The sequence below is a fragment of the Bos javanicus genome, chromosome 23 (genome assembly GCF_032452875.1).
Source record: "Bos javanicus breed banteng chromosome 23, ARS-OSU_banteng_1.0, whole genome shotgun sequence".
Taxonomy (NCBI): domain Eukaryota; kingdom Metazoa; phylum Chordata; class Mammalia; order Artiodactyla; family Bovidae; genus Bos; species Bos javanicus.
This window is the reverse complement of record NC_083890.1, coordinates 52464698-52483367: the sequence shown is the minus strand read 5'-3', so window position 1 is coordinate 52483367 and position 18670 is coordinate 52464698. Positions and strand designations below refer to the sequence as shown.

At 45.7% G+C, this 18670-nt stretch overlaps 1 protein-coding gene across 7 annotated transcripts in view; it reads right to left on the bottom strand.

Moving 5' to 3' along the window:
- The window catches only part of EXOC2 (exocyst complex component 2), a 123354-nt gene that overhangs the window by 33557 nt on the left and 71127 nt on the right, over positions 1-18670 (bottom strand). For 6 of the 7 annotated variants that reach the window (XR_009733060.1, XM_061399015.1, XM_061399018.1 and 3 more), the window contains 9 exons: positions 17735-17800; positions 17403-17560; positions 16920-17041; positions 15452-15513; positions 10242-10322; positions 9946-10005; positions 9176-9237; positions 7630-7696; positions 4856-4972 (listed from right to left, as the gene is read on the bottom strand). Coding sequence is in view for 6 of the 7 variants with exons in the window: in XM_061399015.1 (XP_061254999.1) it covers positions 4856-4972; positions 7630-7696; positions 9176-9237; positions 9946-10005; positions 10242-10322; positions 15452-15513; positions 16920-17041; positions 17403-17560; positions 17735-17800 (795 nt within the window). In the remaining variant the exon portion in view is untranslated. Of the gene's footprint in view, positions 1-709; positions 4527-4855; positions 4973-7629; positions 7697-9175; positions 9238-9945; positions 10006-10241; positions 10323-15451; positions 15514-16919; positions 17042-17402; positions 17561-17734; positions 17801-18670 lie in introns of those variants that run through there. The other variant, XM_061399019.1, reaches the window with a different exon arrangement.

Below are 18670 nucleotides of genomic sequence, written 5' to 3'. Positions count from 1 at the left end.
TCCTTGGGTTTATGTAATTACAGCTACTAATAAAATTATAAGCCAAAGTTTATTAACCATACAGCTCTGGTTTTCCCTTCTCAAAGGGCTCAGAGACTGGCCTGCAGCCTCTGAGCCCCTTTAAAGAGACCGTTCTAGCCAATGAGCATATGAGAAAGTGTTAACCTGCTAAGCAGGGAAAGACATGCAAAAGAAAACACCACAAGAGGATGTTTCCTATCAAATGAGAACTAATTGGCAGTGATGGCCAAACGCAAGGGCGCAGCTTCTGAACAGCAGCCCGGCAGGCAGAGTCTGCCGGGAGGGAGCCTCTGCAGCGGCAGTTCACTTCCAGGAATTTACTGTGAGGAAGGGAGGAGGGTGACGCGGCCAGCGTTCCCTCTCAGTGACAGCCACAAAAACCACCTGAAGGTTCCCAGCAGGAAAAAGGGAAAACAAGAATTATACAATGGCACATCCAACAGTAACAAATACTATAAAGCCATGAAACTCACATTTATAAAAATGGAGAAGTGCTCCCAACAGAACAGCCAAGAGAAAGAGCTATATTCGTTATAAACTAAATTCAGAAAATTGTTTCATATTTTAATGACATACACAGACACAGGTCTATGTAAGATACTAATTACTATATATTCTAAAATAAGACAGTGTTTATCTTTGCTGGATTACAGGTGATTAAAAAAAACCTTTTTTACATTTCTTAGTATTTCTCCTTTTAAAAAATGATTAAGTCTTATTTAAAAAAAAAAAAAAAGAACGTTTGCTTTGGCTGTGCTGGCTTTCTGCTGTTGGGGGGCCGTCTCTGGTTGTGCTGCGAGGGCTTCTCACTGCAGCTCCTCGTGTTGCACGGCGTGGGCTCCGGAGTCTCAGCAGCCCCGGGCATGAGCTCAGCTGCCCCGCGGCATGTGGAATGCTCCAGACCAGGGACTGAACCTGGGTCCCTGCACTGGCAGGTGGGTTCTTAACAACTGGACCACCAGGGAAGTCCAGAGGTCTTATTTTTATAATAAGAAAAAGAAAATGCACAATAAAAAAACGTTTCCAACACTTGAGACTGGGAGGCGCTGGCATCGCAAGTGGAAATGCACAGGCGCGCAGGGCTCCACAGCACAGCCCAACAAAGGCCTCCAATGGGGCTCATTCGGACCAAGTGTCTCGCAGAGAAAGAGGATTTGGAAATGCTGACAAGTTTCATGTTTATTATTTAATGCTGCTTTATAAAGTTCAAAATGATATACATTTAACCAACCGGCGTCAGATCCTATTCCTCTGGTGTCTTCTCATAGAAACAATTTTGTCATTAAAAAAAAAACCAAAAAACAATTTTGTCCTTTACTTTAGGGCATGTATGATGCCAGACCAACAGGCACTCTGGACTTAGCCTGAGAAAACGTGAACTGGAGGCCTGCTGTGCTAACCTCCCTCTCTCTGAGCATCTTTCTGCATGAAAAACAGAGTTAATAATACTTTCCTTAATTACTTCAGAGAGCTATTTTCATCAAACAAAACTGTGTAAAAAAATCATTCTAGTTTTAAAGAATGAAAAGTGAAAAAGTGAGTGAGTCGCTCGGTCATGTCCGACTCTGCAAGCCCATGGACTGTGGTTCACCAGGCTCTTCTGTCCATGGGATTCTTCAGGCAAGAATACTGGAGAAGGTTGCCATTCTCTTCTTCAGAGGATCTTCCCAATCCAGGTATCCAGCCTGTATCCCCTGCATTTCAGGCAGATTCTTTACTGTCTGAGCCACCAGGGAAGCAAGCCCCAAAGGATGAATGATAATTAAATTTTAATAAACTCCTAACAAGCATGATTATTTATGTAAAAATTAATTCTACTCTTGCAGATGAAGAGCAAGATAAAGGGGACTGAAAAGACCAGTGAAGGTCTTCGTGAAACAGAATACAGAAGGAACTATGCCTGGAGAAACTTTGGCCAAGTCCCCAAGCACAGCTCAGGGGAGACCTGTGAGAGGTGGGGTCCAAGGGGTGAAGACGCCCAGCAGCAGCTCTGAGGCAGCCTTCCCTCTGACAGCAGAGCAGAGCATGGGTGACCAGTGTTCAGGGGATCTGAATGCCCCAGACTGCTTTGGGATCTGGGCCTCCAGAGTTACGTTACCTGAGAAGGGAACCATGAAAAACAGGAGCAGCTGGCAGTTTTACCTTAATGCAAGAAATATATTTTACTTCATTGTCATCATGAAATTAAGGAATTCACTCATAAAAAACAGAAACAGCACAGAGACTATAAATCTAGTTTACTGTCTATTCCTTTAATGCTTAGTTGAAAGCTTTCAAAATATTCAATTCCAAATTCTGAGTGCCACAAATAGCACCCCCCAGATCCTCAAATCACCTTGGTTTCAGAACACAAGAGCCTGGACAAAGACGTGGAAGGACACGGTCAGTCTCATTCTGCTTCTTACTGACACAGGCTGACTCTAACAGAAAATCTCTAAGTATAAGAAAGGCTCAAAATTCTCCAAGCCAGGCTTCAGCAATACTTGAACCGTGAACTTCCAGATGTTCAAGCTGGTTTTAGAAAAGGCAGAGGAAACAGAGATCAAATTGCCAACATCCGCTGGATCATCGAAAAAAGCAAGAGAGTTCCAGAAAAACATTTATTTCTGCTTTATTGACTATGCCAAAGCCTTTGACTGTGTGGATCACAATAAACTGTGGAAAATTCTGAAAGAGATGGGAATACTAGACCAACTGACCTGCCTCTTGAGAAACCTGTATGCAGGTCAGGAAGCAACAGTTAGAACTGAGTACGTCAAGGCTGTATATTGTCACCCTGCTTATTTAACTTATATGCAGAGTACATCATGAGAAACGCTGGGCTGGAGGAAGCACAAGCTGAAATCAAGATTGCTGGGAGAAATATCAATAACCTCAGATATGCAGATGACACCACCCTTATGGCAGAAAGTGAAGAACTAAAGAGCCTCTTGATGAAGGTCAAAGAGGAAAGCTGGCTTAAAGTTCAACATTCAGAAAACTAAGATCATGGCATCTGGTCCCATCACTTCATGGCAAATAGATGGGGAAACAGTGGCTGACACTATTTTGGGGGGCTCCAAAATCACTGCAGATGTTGACTGCAGCCATGAAATTAAAAGACGCTTACTCCTTGGAAGGAAAGTTATGACCAACCTAGACAGCATATTAAAAACCAGAGACATTACTTTGCCAACAAAGGTCCATCTAGTCAAGGCTATGGTTTTTCCAGTAGTCATGTATGGATGAGAGAGTTGGACTATAAAGAAAGCTGAGCACCGAAGAATTAATGCTTTTGAACTGTGGTGTTGGAAAAGACTCTTGAAAGTCCCTTGGACTGCAAGGAGATCCAACCAGTCCATCCTAAAGGAGATCAGTTCTGGGTGTTCATTGGAAGGACTCATGTTGAAGCTGAAACTCCAATACTCTTTTCAAATACTGATGCATTTGAAAAGACCCTGATGCTGGGAAAGATTGAAGGTGGGGGGAGAAGGGGACGACAGAGGATGAGATAGTTGGATGCCATCACCGACTCAATGGACATGAGTTTGAGTAAACTCCAAGAGTTGGTGATGGACAAGGAGGCCTGGTGTGCTGCAGTCCATGGGGTTGCAAAGAGTCAAACACGACTGAGCGACTGATCTGAAATCTTTCCCTGCTTTTATATGCAATTCCTAATCATTTCATATATTTTTAAAATAATAAAAGACTTCTCCAATACTAATGTTAGTGTCATTATTATTACTGCATAAAAACAAAATGCCCACTTTCTACAAATACTAACTTTTTACTGCAAGAGAACACCTTGCAATTCTCAACCAAAAATTTCTGGAAATAAACTCGACATTTGGCCCTTAAGTCACAACATTTCTCATCAGGATGATTAATCTTTACGAAAAGGCAGGAAAACAAGACATAGCCACCCACTCTGACATTTTCAATCTTTAAAAAAAATCCCAATCAAGTTCATGAACTGGAACCATCATTTGTAAAAAGTATGCAATCTATCCAGAGCACTTTTTGATTGTAAGATTAACAAGATCACTATCTTATTCTTTGCACTAAGAGAACTGCACTGACATTAAAAAAAAAGTGGTTCTAGCTTGCTTTACTTAGAAATCTGATAAACCTTTGCCCAGGAACCAAGCAACCTTTAATAATAACAAGATTACTTCATCTTTTTCTTTTCTGATTACTTGAAAAATATAAACACCAAAGTGCAACATCATTAAAAAAAAACAAAACAAAAAAACACTCCAATTATTTATTTATGCAGGACTCATTTTTGTCCAATTCTCCACATGCAGGACTGGAGAGGGGAAGGGGTGTGTTTTTCAGCAAAGACAAAGCAACCTAGAGCTGTGCCTGCGTGCATGTGTGTGCACACGTGTGTGTGTCTGCACCGCACCCGTGCAAATACTTCGGCAGGCACGCAGAAGCTCTGCTGTGGTCCCCGGAGCAGGAGAGAGGAAGGAGAGGAGACTGTGCAGGCTTGGGGCTTGATGTTGGCTGGTGACAGCTCTAACCTGAAAGGAGCCGCATCTGAGATGCCTCTGGAAGCCTTTCTCTCCTTTCCTTCCCTCACTTTTGGGAAGCCTGGGTGGGTAATATGCCAGCTCTACCCCTGCAAGGACTTTGCTCCAGAGAAAGAGAAGAGCATTAACTCCAGGTGAGCTGTGAGGAGATGGGACCGGGAAGTGAGGGTGGAGGAGCAGGGGGCGGGGCGAGCGGGGTGGGAGGAGCAGGGGCGGGGCGAGCGGGGTGGGAGGAGCAGGGGCGGGGCGAGCGGGGTGGGAGGAGCAGGGGGCGGCACCGGGAAAACAGCTGAAACTAAGCGGGTGTGAAGACCACTGACCTGTGTTATTTTTTCTATTCCCTGGAAGTTGTGTTTTTCAAAATGTTCTGCTATGTTTAGGAAGGTGTGACGTTCTAGGTAGCAGCAATTACTTAGGACTATCAAAAGTCGCTGTTCCTAAAACCAAAACAAAATTTTAAAAATTATATTTCTAGTAACAAATTGAAAGTCTAACAGATAACATTTCCCACTTGCTAATTACAATCTCTTCATGTTTCATATCAATATTCAGCACTTTATCTTGGTTCCTTCTTTCCAGTAACAGAGAAACATAATACAAATCTGTAATTCTACTAACTAACCACCTAATACACTGAAGAGTCAAATCACGTTTAACTCAAATTCCTTTGGAACTCTAACAGCTGTATGGAAAGCAGACGGACGGAGCACAGGTAACCAGTGAGGTGGGGTCAGATGCTGCTCTTAGGTGGAGGAGGAAACGGCAGCCCACTCCAGTGCTCTTGCCTGGAGAATCCCAGGGGTGGGGGAGCCTGGTGGGCTGCCGTCTCTGGGGTCACACAGAGTCGGACACGACTGAAGCGACTTAGCAGCAGCAGCAGCAGTTCTTAGGAAAGGGGTTCTACTTTGCTGTTTATTCTACATGTTTTGCACCCAAAATAGCTATAAAAATGAGTATTAAAAATAAGTGCCAAAAAACGGTGAAACTCTTGGAAAATAACTTCTAAATTTTTCATAACTTGGAAGAAAACTGTAATGGCTCCCTCAGTCACGAGGCTGTTGCAGCCCTCCTCATGGAGAGTCTCCCTCTTGGGGGGAGCGAGGGGACAGAGCCGGGCGCCCGCCCAGTCAGGCACGGAGAGGGCCATGCTACACCCCCAGGCTTCTGGCTGCTCATGGTGATTTCACATCAAAGTGACCAGACCCCCAGGCTGACGAATAAGTCCTCTTCGTAGAGTTCAGAAGAACTGGCTTGTAAGGAAAGTTCTAGGAACAGCTCTGTCCCATCTCCTCAGGGGAGGGTTTCTCCAGAACAAGTGTGACTAATCTGAGGCCTCGGTTTAGATCCTGACTGAACTCGAGGGCAGAGATCCTCCCCAGGAGACACTCCCGCCCGTCTTGGGCTCGCTGTGGTGCACTTATCAGTGACTGAGGTCAGTGACAGAAAGGCAGGTGTGCAGACCACAGGGCCACCCTGGCTGGGCCCACATCACCCAAGAATCCCATTCAGTGTCTTCACAGTGTGTACATTGCTAGGTCTTTATTTAAAATTTTATTATTTAGTTCTGGCACAGTGTGATCTACCTGTCTTTTTGTGGTCATCAAAAAATATAATTAAAAGGCCCAGAATTATTACAGTGCTTTTAAAGCAATGAAACGGCCTGGATGACTCTATGGATGAGAAGTGCAGGCTAAAATAAGGAAAACGGGCTGTAATCTACCCTACTCCATGCTCCACCTTCAAACCTCGTGAGATGGGCACCGTGAGACCGGGGGTGACAGGCGAGGCTGGGGGAGGCTGGACCCCTGCCTGCGCCCCCTGCTGCTACCATATGGCCCTTGTAAGGCACTTGGGACGCAGTCACATGACTCCTCTGCAGCCAATCTGATCTCCGCTGGTCTCCCAGGCCCACAGTCCATCCTTACTCGCCTTCCCTGGGGAGCTGGCCGCCAAGCACCCTCCCCCTGCCCCGCCTGCCAGTGGCCTGCTCCAGCCTGCCGCGTATCCTCTGCCCTCTTCTGTGGCCCATCCACGGCAGGATCTGCAGACTGAGGACTCCACGGCCTCAGGCACCGTCCTGGCCCTCCGCAGCATCTCTGTGATGCAGGCATCAGGCCACTCTCCATGGTGCCTGAAGCCCTTCAGTCAGTGAACGGCAGCCAGAAGAGGACCAGGGATGAGCCCCCTTTCTTCCCACGCTGCCCTCGCTGAGAACCAGAACAAGACCCTACAAAGACCTGAATCCCCAGGGCCAAATCTAATGCAGTATCATCTAGTGGAGAAAAGCACAGGGACTGAGCTTGGCACCAAATCTGGGACAATCTCAGGAGAGGGGGACAGGAGACAGTGTGACTCACTCAGGCTTCTGGCTGAGAGCAGGCAGATGGAGGCTAAGGCGTGGTTCGAGGTAGGGTCCAGGCTCTGAGGAGAACCAGGCCCAGCGGGCGGTGTCAGCCCGAGAAGGAAGATGCCGAGCACGCAGCAGCCACCTCCGTGCTGGGAAGACTGTCGTGTGCCAACAGGGCCTGTCCCACCGACCAGGAAAGGGGCAGCCCTCCTCTCCACAGAGAAGGACACTGTCTCGGCATGTGCTTCTCCAGCCTTCTCTTCATGTTCACAGTGGAAGCATCGTCTGAACTCAACAGACGGCCTCCACTCACCCCTGACCCAGCGTAGGCAGTGCCCCACAACCGTCCACACACCCCCACGAGCCCTGGCTTCCGTCTGACCCGCAGGCACTCCAGCAGTCTGCTTTTCCATCTGGATTTCTTCCTCTCTGATGTTTCCTTCTCTGGAGCTCCCAGGCTCTCTCTTCAGGCCTCCCCTTGAATCCTGAACCCCAATAGGATTTCTATATATGTGGTCTCCTCTCCAGCCACCAGGATTGTCCCTCATACCTTCATCCCATCCCAGGCCTCACACTGCTGATCTACAAATCTGTACCTGGACTTCTCTCCCGGGGGCCAACAGCCCACTAGACCACAGCAATAATGCAGCAACAAAGGACTTTCAGGCTGAGCTATGCGCAGCCATTGTGCAGTGTCCAATGACATGCTTCACTTTCTATTTATCATCTCTTTACAATCTCACTTACAGAAGTCAGACTGAAGTCTTCATGGATACTTCCAAACAAATCAGGAGAAGAAACATCAACGGAGAGACTGAATAGAGAAGTAAGGAAGAGAACAGTTATAGTTAAAGCACTAAAATTAAAAACATTAATATAATGTCAATTATACCTCAATAAAAAATTCCATAAAACCTATGTAAATTTGACTTTAAAATCTTTTGGTCAAAAATCATATAACTTTCTGCTTTTTAGTATTTAATACCTAACAGCTCGAAGTAGAAACTGTGAACTATCTGTTAACATGGGCCATATAAAATGTGTTTGTGGGGTCTTCCCAATAATTTAATTTCTAGGTACAGACTCTCATAATTGAAATGTTTTTGCCCATCACAATCTAAAGGGAATTCGTTCAAGCTCATGTTCACAGTAAATGACTAACAGGAGAGCTGAGTTAGGAAATTAGTTACTAACCCACAAGTGACCAGATACACAGAAATGCAGGGGAGGAGACACCAAAGAGCTACCAGTAAATTTACAAGACACGGCAGGTGACAAGTAACACCTCAGCAGGCTCTCTTTCTTTAAATCTGACCAACTGATTTTAGAATTCATATGGAAGATGAAAAAGATATCAAATAATATTTTAAAATAGAAAAAGCAATAAAAGGATAGCAATCTGAAAGAAGTTAAAATGATAATTAAAACAATATAAACTGATAGGAAACATCTGAGTAAACAGAGCAGAAAAAGTTCAGAAATACCTTCACTACTACAATTCAATGACGTGTGGAACAGAAATCGTAACAAAACAAGACTTATTTAATCAAAAATATCAGGAAACTGCTAACAATATAAATTCCTGGTAAATGAATGTGCTAACCATAAAAAATCAAAGACAAACCAGAACTGGATATTTATTAGGCTTCAGAGGAATAAATGTCTTATACAGTGAGAGGCAAAAACCAGACAAATATGAGAAAATCTCCAGCTGTCAGTTAGATTACAGCTTTAATTAAGAGGCATTTATTTCAGTATTATTTGTGTGCAAGCAGAAACCTCAGGTACAGTAAGTCCCATGTGCCAAATATTCAGAAAGACGCAGTTTCAACAACCCCAGGGAGCAGTACGATGACAGAACGATCTCTCGGATCTGGAAATGTCAGGACTTAGGTGTGCGCTCTGGGCTCAGGTAACTAAGCCGGCCGGGACATCACCCCACCCACACTGCGGGCCTCTAACAGCAGCTGGGACAACGCCCAACACAGAACCACATGGCTGCCAACGACGAGGAGTTGTGCATTTTCCCTCTATTATTACACACCCTGCTCCTCTGGACAGTTAGGGAGCTAACCACGTACTCAGTTTGCTCAAAGTGCCTCTAGTAAAGCTGAGACAAGTTCAGAAGATGAAGAAACTGTGGGAAGAATAGAGGCCAAATACAGAAACATGGGATTCACACGAGCATGCGCTCTCGTATTGTGAGTCTCAGGGTACAAGACCGAACACGGAACGGGAGGCTGTGTTTTCAGTCTGCACAGACTCCAGCGAGGCTGACCGCAGCTCTACTTACTGTGCAGTGTCTACATCGGCATCAGGCTTGGTGCTCAACTGTTCCAGACAGTATATAAAAACCTAAGTCAAAAATGGGACATTTCAGTGACAGGAACCCTCAGATGCTCATCTGTCTGGACAGCAAAGATAATTTTCCATAAATAACCAGAAATACAGTGTATACCTTGCAAGTGGTATATATGTATATATGCCTTGCTAGGGATAAACTGCATCCCATATACAGGGCGTATCTACACATGCACATTTAAGAGCATAAGCACTGGGAGTACATGTCCCCATATATAATGCTAAGTGATTAAAAAAAAACTTACAGCACCTATGTTTTGATCCCACTGTTAAGTTCTTGAATATATTTTATTTCCTTCCTCTCACTCATGTGTTCAACTGTGTATATGTGCCCACAAAGCACTGGCCCCAAGGAACTTGGGGCTCTAGATAAAATGTACATCACTGTCATTTAATCTGTGCTCCAGCAGAAACATATATATATATACACAGACATATACACATACATATACAAATATACATGTACAAAGTCCCACAGGAACACAGAACAGGCAGCATAATAACAATGAGTTACTGGGGGAGGTACTGCTAAGCAAGCTGCAACTATTCTTGCCTTGAACTTACCTACCATAAACTATTATGGACTCACACAAAATGCAAAAGGACACATACAATTGTCAGCATCTGCTCTACACTGATTATAAACAGGAGGGAGACCAACGGTCTGCACTGTCTCAAGTCTCCACTGCTTCTACAAAGTACCTGCATGATATTGATGCTCAGTTGGCAAACCTCCTCCTGGGTTTTAGGGTGCTGGAAGACCTGTAAGGAGGAATGAGAATTTTTGTACTTAGCTACAAAAACCTTTTGTTCATGGAGCTTGATGTAAAAGTGAACATATGGACAAGGGCATCCAGGGTGGGTAACCCGATTCTGAAAGGGGACGCAGACAGAGAGCCGGCCTCAAGCCGAGTGACAGGGCGGCAGTTCTGGTGCCGCAATGACCCAAACCCGTATCCTGGGCGCCCCCTGCCCAGGAGCTGCCCCCCGACACTCACGCTGGCCTCTCCGGGCTTGCACTCCAGGACACCACGCAACGACTGCAGGGACAGCACCACGCAGCGCTCAAACCGGCAGGGCTGCGGAGACAGAGCAGACAGGCCTGGGCACGTGGCCCCGACACCCAGCTTCCAGGTGCGCAGAGAGGACAGGGCCACACGCGGTGTCCCGGCCACCTGGGCCAGCGCAGTCTGCACCGGGTGTTGACAGACAGTGACTCCCAGCAGTGGAGAGGACGTCTAACTCAACTAGAACACAAGTCAGGTAAAGCAAGAACTCTTCTCCAACCTTCTCTTCTGGAAGAGGGCAGGGGCCAGAATGAAGCACAGCCGTGACACATTCTGGGAGAAGTGTGAGCCCCAGGCCTTGCTCATCTCTGGACCCATCAACATGAGGTGCCGGCAACCATGACCGGAGGAGGGCTGGCACCTGCCATTCAATACCGTCTCTACAGTCACCTTCTGTGTCCATCAAGTCAGAAAATAAAACTTGAAAATATCTCCTTTGAGATGAGTCTGAACAAGCCCCAGCTGCTCCTACGGGTTCCCTCTGTGCGAGTCCACTTCAGGGGACAGCAGCACGCATTCCTGTTACTTGTACATTCTGGAGTGGAATCAAAACTGTCACTTTTTACAAAAAAGGCACAGAAATAAAACAGTAGATGCAATGGAGAGAAGGACGGGGCCCTCAGAGGAAGATAAACGAAGGGATCTGTCGCGGCAGGAGAAGCCCCTGGGACAGCGAGGCCTGAAGGACAGGGGCATGGACAGAGGCGGGGGGGGGTGGTGGGGGTGGGGGGGGCAGCAGAGCCTGTGTGGACAGCCCCGTGCAGAACCTGCAGGCAGAACTCTCCTCCACACACGCTTGGGTTATTAACAACGTGGGGGGAAACTGAACAGAAAAAGGAGACATCGTATACAAACCAAAGAAACACAAGTTCATGCTCTCTCACAAGAAGGAATCCAAGCCTAAGAAAAGCTAACGGTACCTCAACTTGATGTCATTTTAATACTGCACTTTGGAGCCACCAGAGGGCACCAGAGAGAACATGCCAAAGTCCAAGTGAAAACAGAAGGTTGGGGGTGGATACAGAATGGAATGCCACCCACACCAAGTATTTAAAGAGTGAAAAGCCTCTTAGATCAGCCTTGATGAACCCGCCTACCTGCCCCAGAAGGCAGGAAGATCTAAGATGTTACCACAATAACACTGGGAGCTCAACCCCAAATTTCAACGGCAGGCAGTTCAATGCTGCTTTCCTGCACTAGGGTCAGGGTTAGGGTCAGAAAGTGAGCAGAGAGCCTCAGGGCCAGAAGGCACGGGATCAGGTGAGTCTACACGGCTGCTACTTCTTTTTTTCTGAAAAGAAAGAAAAGGCACCGCCTCTGCATTGTGTCAGGGAATCACCCGAGTTAGCACATTGTAAGTTGTCATGGTATCATTCCAGTTATTCTGAAAGAAGAAAATTCTCAGAATTATCCAAACTGAAAGAAGGCAGAAAACATTTTCAGCACTTGTAGAAAACAGGATGCTCTCCAGCAAGTGTTTCAGGCACAGGCATGGGGCAAAGCTTGTGTGCATTTTCTTAACTCGATAACGACTCACAGGGAAAGCAAAACAGCCTCATGTCAAAAAATGGGATCAGTACTACAAAATGCTAAGACAACAAAGTCCTGTGTGTAACAGCCTTTGAAACAACTGACTCTCTGTTCAAACCTGAGAACTCCAGATGTACTACAGGTCAACACTCAGGACTGGACCCTGTACGTGGCCCCGAGCCTGGTTTCATCTTTTGTCCCGGGAAGTCTGTGCCCTGGGCTGATAGCCGCCCAGCTCAGGCAGGCTGATGGGGTGAGCACGCTTCTTCAACAACGGTCATGAGACATGCTGGCTGGCGCCAAATCACCATGAGTGGTTTAGATCTCTGGCTTGTGTGTCATGAGACATGAAATCAGCGATTCTACGGTTACAGTTTCTTACCACATTATAGTTTAACTCGACTAGAAACAAGTCTCTACAGTCACCATCTCAGAGGACCTTCCAGGGGATTCGTTGTCTACAAACAACCTCAGACGTGGCCAACTCTGCACACACTGTGGACCCAGATGTGCACCCACCACACTCACTACACGTGTGTACGAGGGACACTGACCGGCAGAAGGGCCTGAGGCCAATACCTATTTTATGACTAACTTGTTTGATTTCTGTCAGACTTTTCTTTTTTTAAATGAACATAAATCCCTGAAAGCAGATGCTGTGTTTTCTCAAAATGAACATACATCTTTTTCTTTGTACAAGATGATCTGAAACCGGAACCAGGACCCAGGGTCAGGCCGGCACTATCTGCTCTGCCCTGGCTTGTGTCATTCCAGGCAGGTATTCAGAGGGGCTGGTCCAGTGATGTGTCTGTGGCCTGCCAACCAGGCTCGCTGTGATAACTAGGAAGGACAGGAGTATAGGAGGAGCTTTGATAACAGTAAGGCTTCATGTAAATGTAGGGTACTTTTATTACAGTGGTAATAAATTAAATTAAAATCCTCTGTATATGTGTAAAGCTTTGTGGGTTACAGCTTTTTTCTATAGCATCTTGTTTAATTCTAACCAACAATACAGTGAACAAACGTTCTGCTGCTTCTTTAACTAGAGGCAGAGAGGTTAAGTAGCTTCGGAAGATGCACCATACTGAGACAGCAAGGAGAGCCAGGTCAGATGCTGAAGCCATGCAGCGCCGCCTCCTCACCATGCCCGACACAAGCACAGCGGCCAGCCAGACACACGCTGTGGGTGAAATATTTTAGCTTCCAGGAACCACAATATGGAAAGTGAAAGAAATTTTAATTTATAACATGCAATATATCAAAGTATTATTTCAACATGTAGGCAACATAAAAAGTTGAGTTATTTTTCTTTTGAGTTGCGGAGTCTGAAGCTATGTGCCAAGTGGCTGCATGCAGTTTGAACGGTACACGGTGGTTCCATACCTCCTCCTTCTAAATATTTAGTTATAGGAGAGTTTGTATTTAAACACAAATATATGAAAAATAAACCAAATAAAACAAAAATTTTTTTAAATCCTTTAAAATATAATTGTAACAGAGTTATTAAAAATAAATTTCCTAATTTCAGCCTGATTTAATTTACAAAAATTCAGAAGCGTGTGGTATTCCACACACACACTTGCATATCTTTGTATTAACTTAAAAGAGAATTTTGAAAAGAAGGAAAGAATTTCAGCTTGTCAAAAACTCCTCAACTGTCAGAGAAAGACTGTGGACAAGCACACACAAAAATTCAAGGGCGTGAAGAAGCGTTACAGGGGACGGCTCCCCTCAACAAGGGCAGCCCACCACCCTGTGAGTGCGGGCGAGGCAGACCACTTTATTCTAGTGCCCCTGTCCCCTGAGGCAAGACAAGCGACTGGACAAGCAGTGTGCTCGGCTGAAAAACTGGATTTTTTCCCCAACATCTGTTGCAGATAGTGGTGGGCATGTGGATAAATTCTGGCCAATTAGATGTAAACAGAGCTGTCAGTTGTGGCTCCTGGGAAAATGCTGGACTTCCCTGTGGACAGGAATAAGGCCTAATGTGATGGCTGGAATTGCAGTTGCCATCCTGTGACCATGAGGTATCCTGAGAAAGAAGCCACACTAAGGATCACAAAGCAGAGGTCAGAGGAGCCCTGGACCCTGCCTGCACTGCATGCTGCAGCTGCCACACCAGTCCCAACCTCTTCAGTGCGAGAGAAAAAGGACATGCCCCCTTGTTTAAGCCACTGCATGTTTAACCTTGCCTAAAACCCACCTGAGAAACGCTGGGCTGGAAGAAGCACAAGCTGGAATCAAGACTGCTGGGAGAAATATCAACAACCTCAGATATGCAGATAACACCATCCTTGTGGCAGAAAGTGAAGAGGAGCTAAAGAGCCTCTTGATGAAAGTGAAAGAGGAGAGTGAAAAAGTTGGCTTAAAGCTCAACATTCAGAAAACTAAGATCATGGCATCTGGTCCCATCACTTCATGGGAAGTAGATGGGGAAACAATGGAAGCAGTGTCAGACTGTATTTTGGGGGGCTCCAAAATTCACTGCAGATGGTGACTGCAGCCATGAAATTAAAAGACACTTACTCCTTGGAAGGAAAGTTATGACCAACCTAGACAGCATATTCAAAAGCAAAAGCAGAGACATTGCTTTGCCAACAAAGGTCCGTCTAGTCTAGGCTAAGGTTTTTCCAGTGGTCATGTATGGATGAGAGAGTTGGACTGTGAAGAAAGCTGACCACCAAAGAATTGATGCTTTTGAACCGTGGTGTTGGAGAAGACTCTTGAGAGTCCCTTGGACTGCAAGGAGATCCAACCAGTCCATCCTGAAGCAGATCAGTCCTGGGTGTTCATTGGAAGGACTGATGCTAAAGCTGAAACTCCAATACTTTGGCCACCTCACGCGAAGAGTTGGCTCATTGGAAAAGACCCTGATGCTGGGAGGGACTGGGGGCAGGAGGAGAAGGGGACGACAGAGATGAGCTGGCTGGATGGCATCACCGACATGATGGACATGAGTTGGAGTGAACTCCGGGAGTCGATGATGGACAGGGAGGCCTGGCGTGCTGCAATTCATGGGGTCACAAAGAGTGGGACACGACTGAGCGACTGAACTGAACTGAAAACCCACCTATAGGGCTGTTGTGGGATCCATGAGACAGACTTGAAGACACACAACTCACGAACCCTGACCTTAATTTCAAGGGGACTCTGAAAAACCTCAAAGTCCCCTCTGAAAAGATGACAGTGCTAGAGTGGAGACTACGTTTTAACCGCCCACCCAACTCTGTGTGTATCTGGAGAAATTCTCATTGTCCTCTGTTTTGCCTTAGGGTATAGCAACAACATTTTGTTTTTTTCTATCCTGCTGTTCTGAAAAATTCAAGTTGTTGGGAAGCTTAGAATTACATTAAAAAATGTTAACACAAACAAACAGGAGTTACAGGATGAAGAATGATCACTCTAAAGGTGGTCCACTGTTTTACTAATTTTTAAGCATATGTGGTTAGTGTTAACCAAAAATGACTATGAGAAGGAAAACTTTAAGAAGTTTGCTTTTCCATTTCCAGAAAATTTTTAGGGTTGCAGCAGTGCACTCACTCATTATCATCATAATAAATCAATTATTCTGAATGTAACAGACACTAATGTCTAGAGGAATTTAAACTTACTAGAGACGTCAGGCCTTCGCTGTCGACAACCCAATCTTCCTTTTCAGCCAATCTCTTTATGTCTGCAGTGAACACAAGTACACAAGCACATCTTACTATGGTTATTTCACTCAACTTCAGAGACATAAAAATCCATAAAGGTTATGGTTTTTAATTTTTTTATATAAGTTCGCAAAAAATTAGTGAAAACAGGGATAGGCTTCCTTGGCTCAGACAGTAAAGACTTCCCCTGCCAATGCAGGAGACCTGGGTTCAATCCCTGAGTTGGGAAGGATCCCCTGGAGAAGGAAATGGCTACCTACTCTAGCGTTCATGCCTGGAAAATTCCATAGTCAGAGGAGCCTGGTGGGCTACAGCCCATGGGGTCACGAAGAATCGGACACGACTGAATGACTAACACACACCTAATTCTGGATGACTCAAGGATTTAAATGTGTGTTACTCAGTGGATTTTTCTAATAAAACATTAATGTAAATAAAACTGTCTACTATGCAGCCCAATATGAAGAATGCCAGGCCAGGTTCACTGACAACTTCACACTTACTCAGCACTCCTGATAATATTCAACAGGTACAGTATAAGACACAAGGCACTTCCCCCGAGATTTCTAATAACCAGTGTGGACTCTCTCTGTCCTGCACGTTCCCAACAACAAAAGCGCGATGCCCACGGCGGGAGGAACAGACCTGGGCTCGGCCTGTCAGCTGCGCCAGGGGCAGACCAGCCAGCCTATGACACAATTTTCTAATAACCAGTGTGGACTCCCTGTCCTGCACACTCCCTACAACACCAGCACGATGCCCATGGCAGGAGGAACAGACCTGGGCACACTTAAGGGCGCAGCTGCTCACCAGGGGCAGGAGCCAGTTTTACGCAGACATGGCCGGCCTACGACAAAGTCCCAAGGAAGACACTAGCGGCCTGCGCCGTTCCTAACAACATTCTCAACTGTTTCTGAAACACGTCACACCCAAAAGGCTGCTCCGTAAAGATAATCTTTCTTGTCTATGACTATATGCAAAAACCCTGAAAACTCTAAAAGTATTAAGAAAATGAGCATCGCCTGTAGCTTCTGCTGCTAAGAGAAACTTAAGTCTTTCTTCTGACTTAATGCTGATGTTTCTAAATCAAAAATTTTAAATATACATGTATATTTTCCAAATTAAGTTCATACTTTATACACATTTTATAGTCTACTTTTTCCATTTGACATTTTCCATAAGGATGGTCTTATATCCTTAAGTGTTTTTCAAGAGTATCCATTTAATTTCTGCATGGCCCGGCATCTCAAAGTAAACAGGATTTGAAAGAAAAAAAAAACAAAAACTACATTGAACAGCGACAGATAATCTGAAATATTCAGATTTCTATAAGAGCATCTTTCTTGTTTTTGAGGATTTGGACACTGGACAGAGAGGCGTGTGTGGATAATGTTGTTGAACCAACGTCATCAGGTTCTCCGCAGACCTTCGGCTGTGTGTTGCAGTGTGACCAGCACACAGCGCACGCGGAGATCCAGGACGAGGTCCTGGATGGTCTGCAGCAAGTCGTTAGGGATCTCAAGGGCGGCCAGAGACTCATACGTCAGCCTGTGGAACAAACACAGTGAGACGAAGGTGAGCACAGGGGCCTGGAGTGGACCCTAGCATCGTTCTGGCGTCCCACCACACTCCACGGCGGCACTGACAGGCTACCACTGTATGCTGAAAACAGGATTGTACAATCCATGACAGGGATTGTAACGCCACAGTAACACTGGTTAAACAGTGACAGAGGTGACACTCTCATCAGACCCAAGCATCAGGAAGGCTTAGGAGCTGAGTTATTAGATGACACACAGCAAACAGCGGACACAAAAGACAGAGCGAAACTCTTTGCTGAGTGTGTCTTTTTTCCCCCTAAAAAGACAAAAATGTTTGCCCCTTCTCTGGAGAATGCACCCACGTTTACCTGAGGGTCTGGATGACGTGAGCCAGCCACGGTCCAGAGAGCTCAGCCTTCCCTTCCCAGCCTCCGAGCTGTCGCCCGCCGCCCTCTGCCGTGCCGAGTGGGAGTAGGGCCCCACGGACCAGCTTCACCAGACACTGCATGACTTCCTGGATCATTTTCTACATGTTAACGAACAAGCAGAACTGCATTAAAAGGCATCAAACTTGACTGAATCAAGTGGGGGAGTCAGCCTGCACAAGACGAATGTCTTGAATGTATATCAGGCCTTCCAGTCACTTTGTTTGAGAACGCCCTACCCCAAGAAAGAGTCTACATACTTATCCTTAACTTACCTTAAAATCATTTTGTCTTTGCCTTACATTCTTTGATCTCTCAATGTGGCCTGACTTCTCAGCAGTCTGAAAAATGAAAATAAAAAAACAAAAAACCTATTAGTTGTCTCTAGAAATAATTCATAAAAATAAGACATGCTTAGCTGTTGTATGTAAAGAGAGCATGAAATATGGTTATCACGTGATTCAAAGGAATGTATAAGTAGTAGCCTAAGTCTCTGATTAAGGGATGACTAATTAGAAAACCCTCATTATTCCAACAAGAAGCTATTTATCTTCTAAAAGCTTTAAGTACAATTCCCATAAATAAACCTAAGTATGAAGCTGAAGCTATCCTTTCTGTAGGTGAATGTCACATGCCGTTCTCGTCTACAACTTTCTACGGTTAAACCTACAGGCATGCAGCCCACAGTGCTGCTCCAGCACCACTTCCCGGGAGTGGGTGTAGAGACGAGAGCAGGAGCAGCTCTGGGGGGGTCCACCGCCCACCTCCCTCAGTGTGTGTGTGTGCTCAGTCGTGTCCGACTCTTTGTGACCCCATGGACTGTAGCCCACCAGGTTCCTCTGTCCATGGGATCCTCCAGGCAAGAACACTGGAGTGGGTTGCCATGCCCTCCTCCAGGGGATCTTCCTGACCCAGGGGTTGAACTTGCGTCTCTGGTATCTCCTGCATTGGCAGGCGGGTTCTTTACGAATGCACCACTTGGGAAACCCTGTCCCCACACTCCCCCCAACAGTATTCTAGACTGTAAGAGTTAAGAGTGAATGGTGGTATTTTATTTTTTAAAAATTACGCATCAGCACTCTTCTTCCAGGGATTTGAGTCCAGTTTGGAGGGAATGTATTCTAGAACTGACTGCAGAGTCATGTTTTCCTCTGATTTCTCTTTCTCCTTAGAGCAATGTGTAGAAGACCACTTTACACTGATTAAGAGAG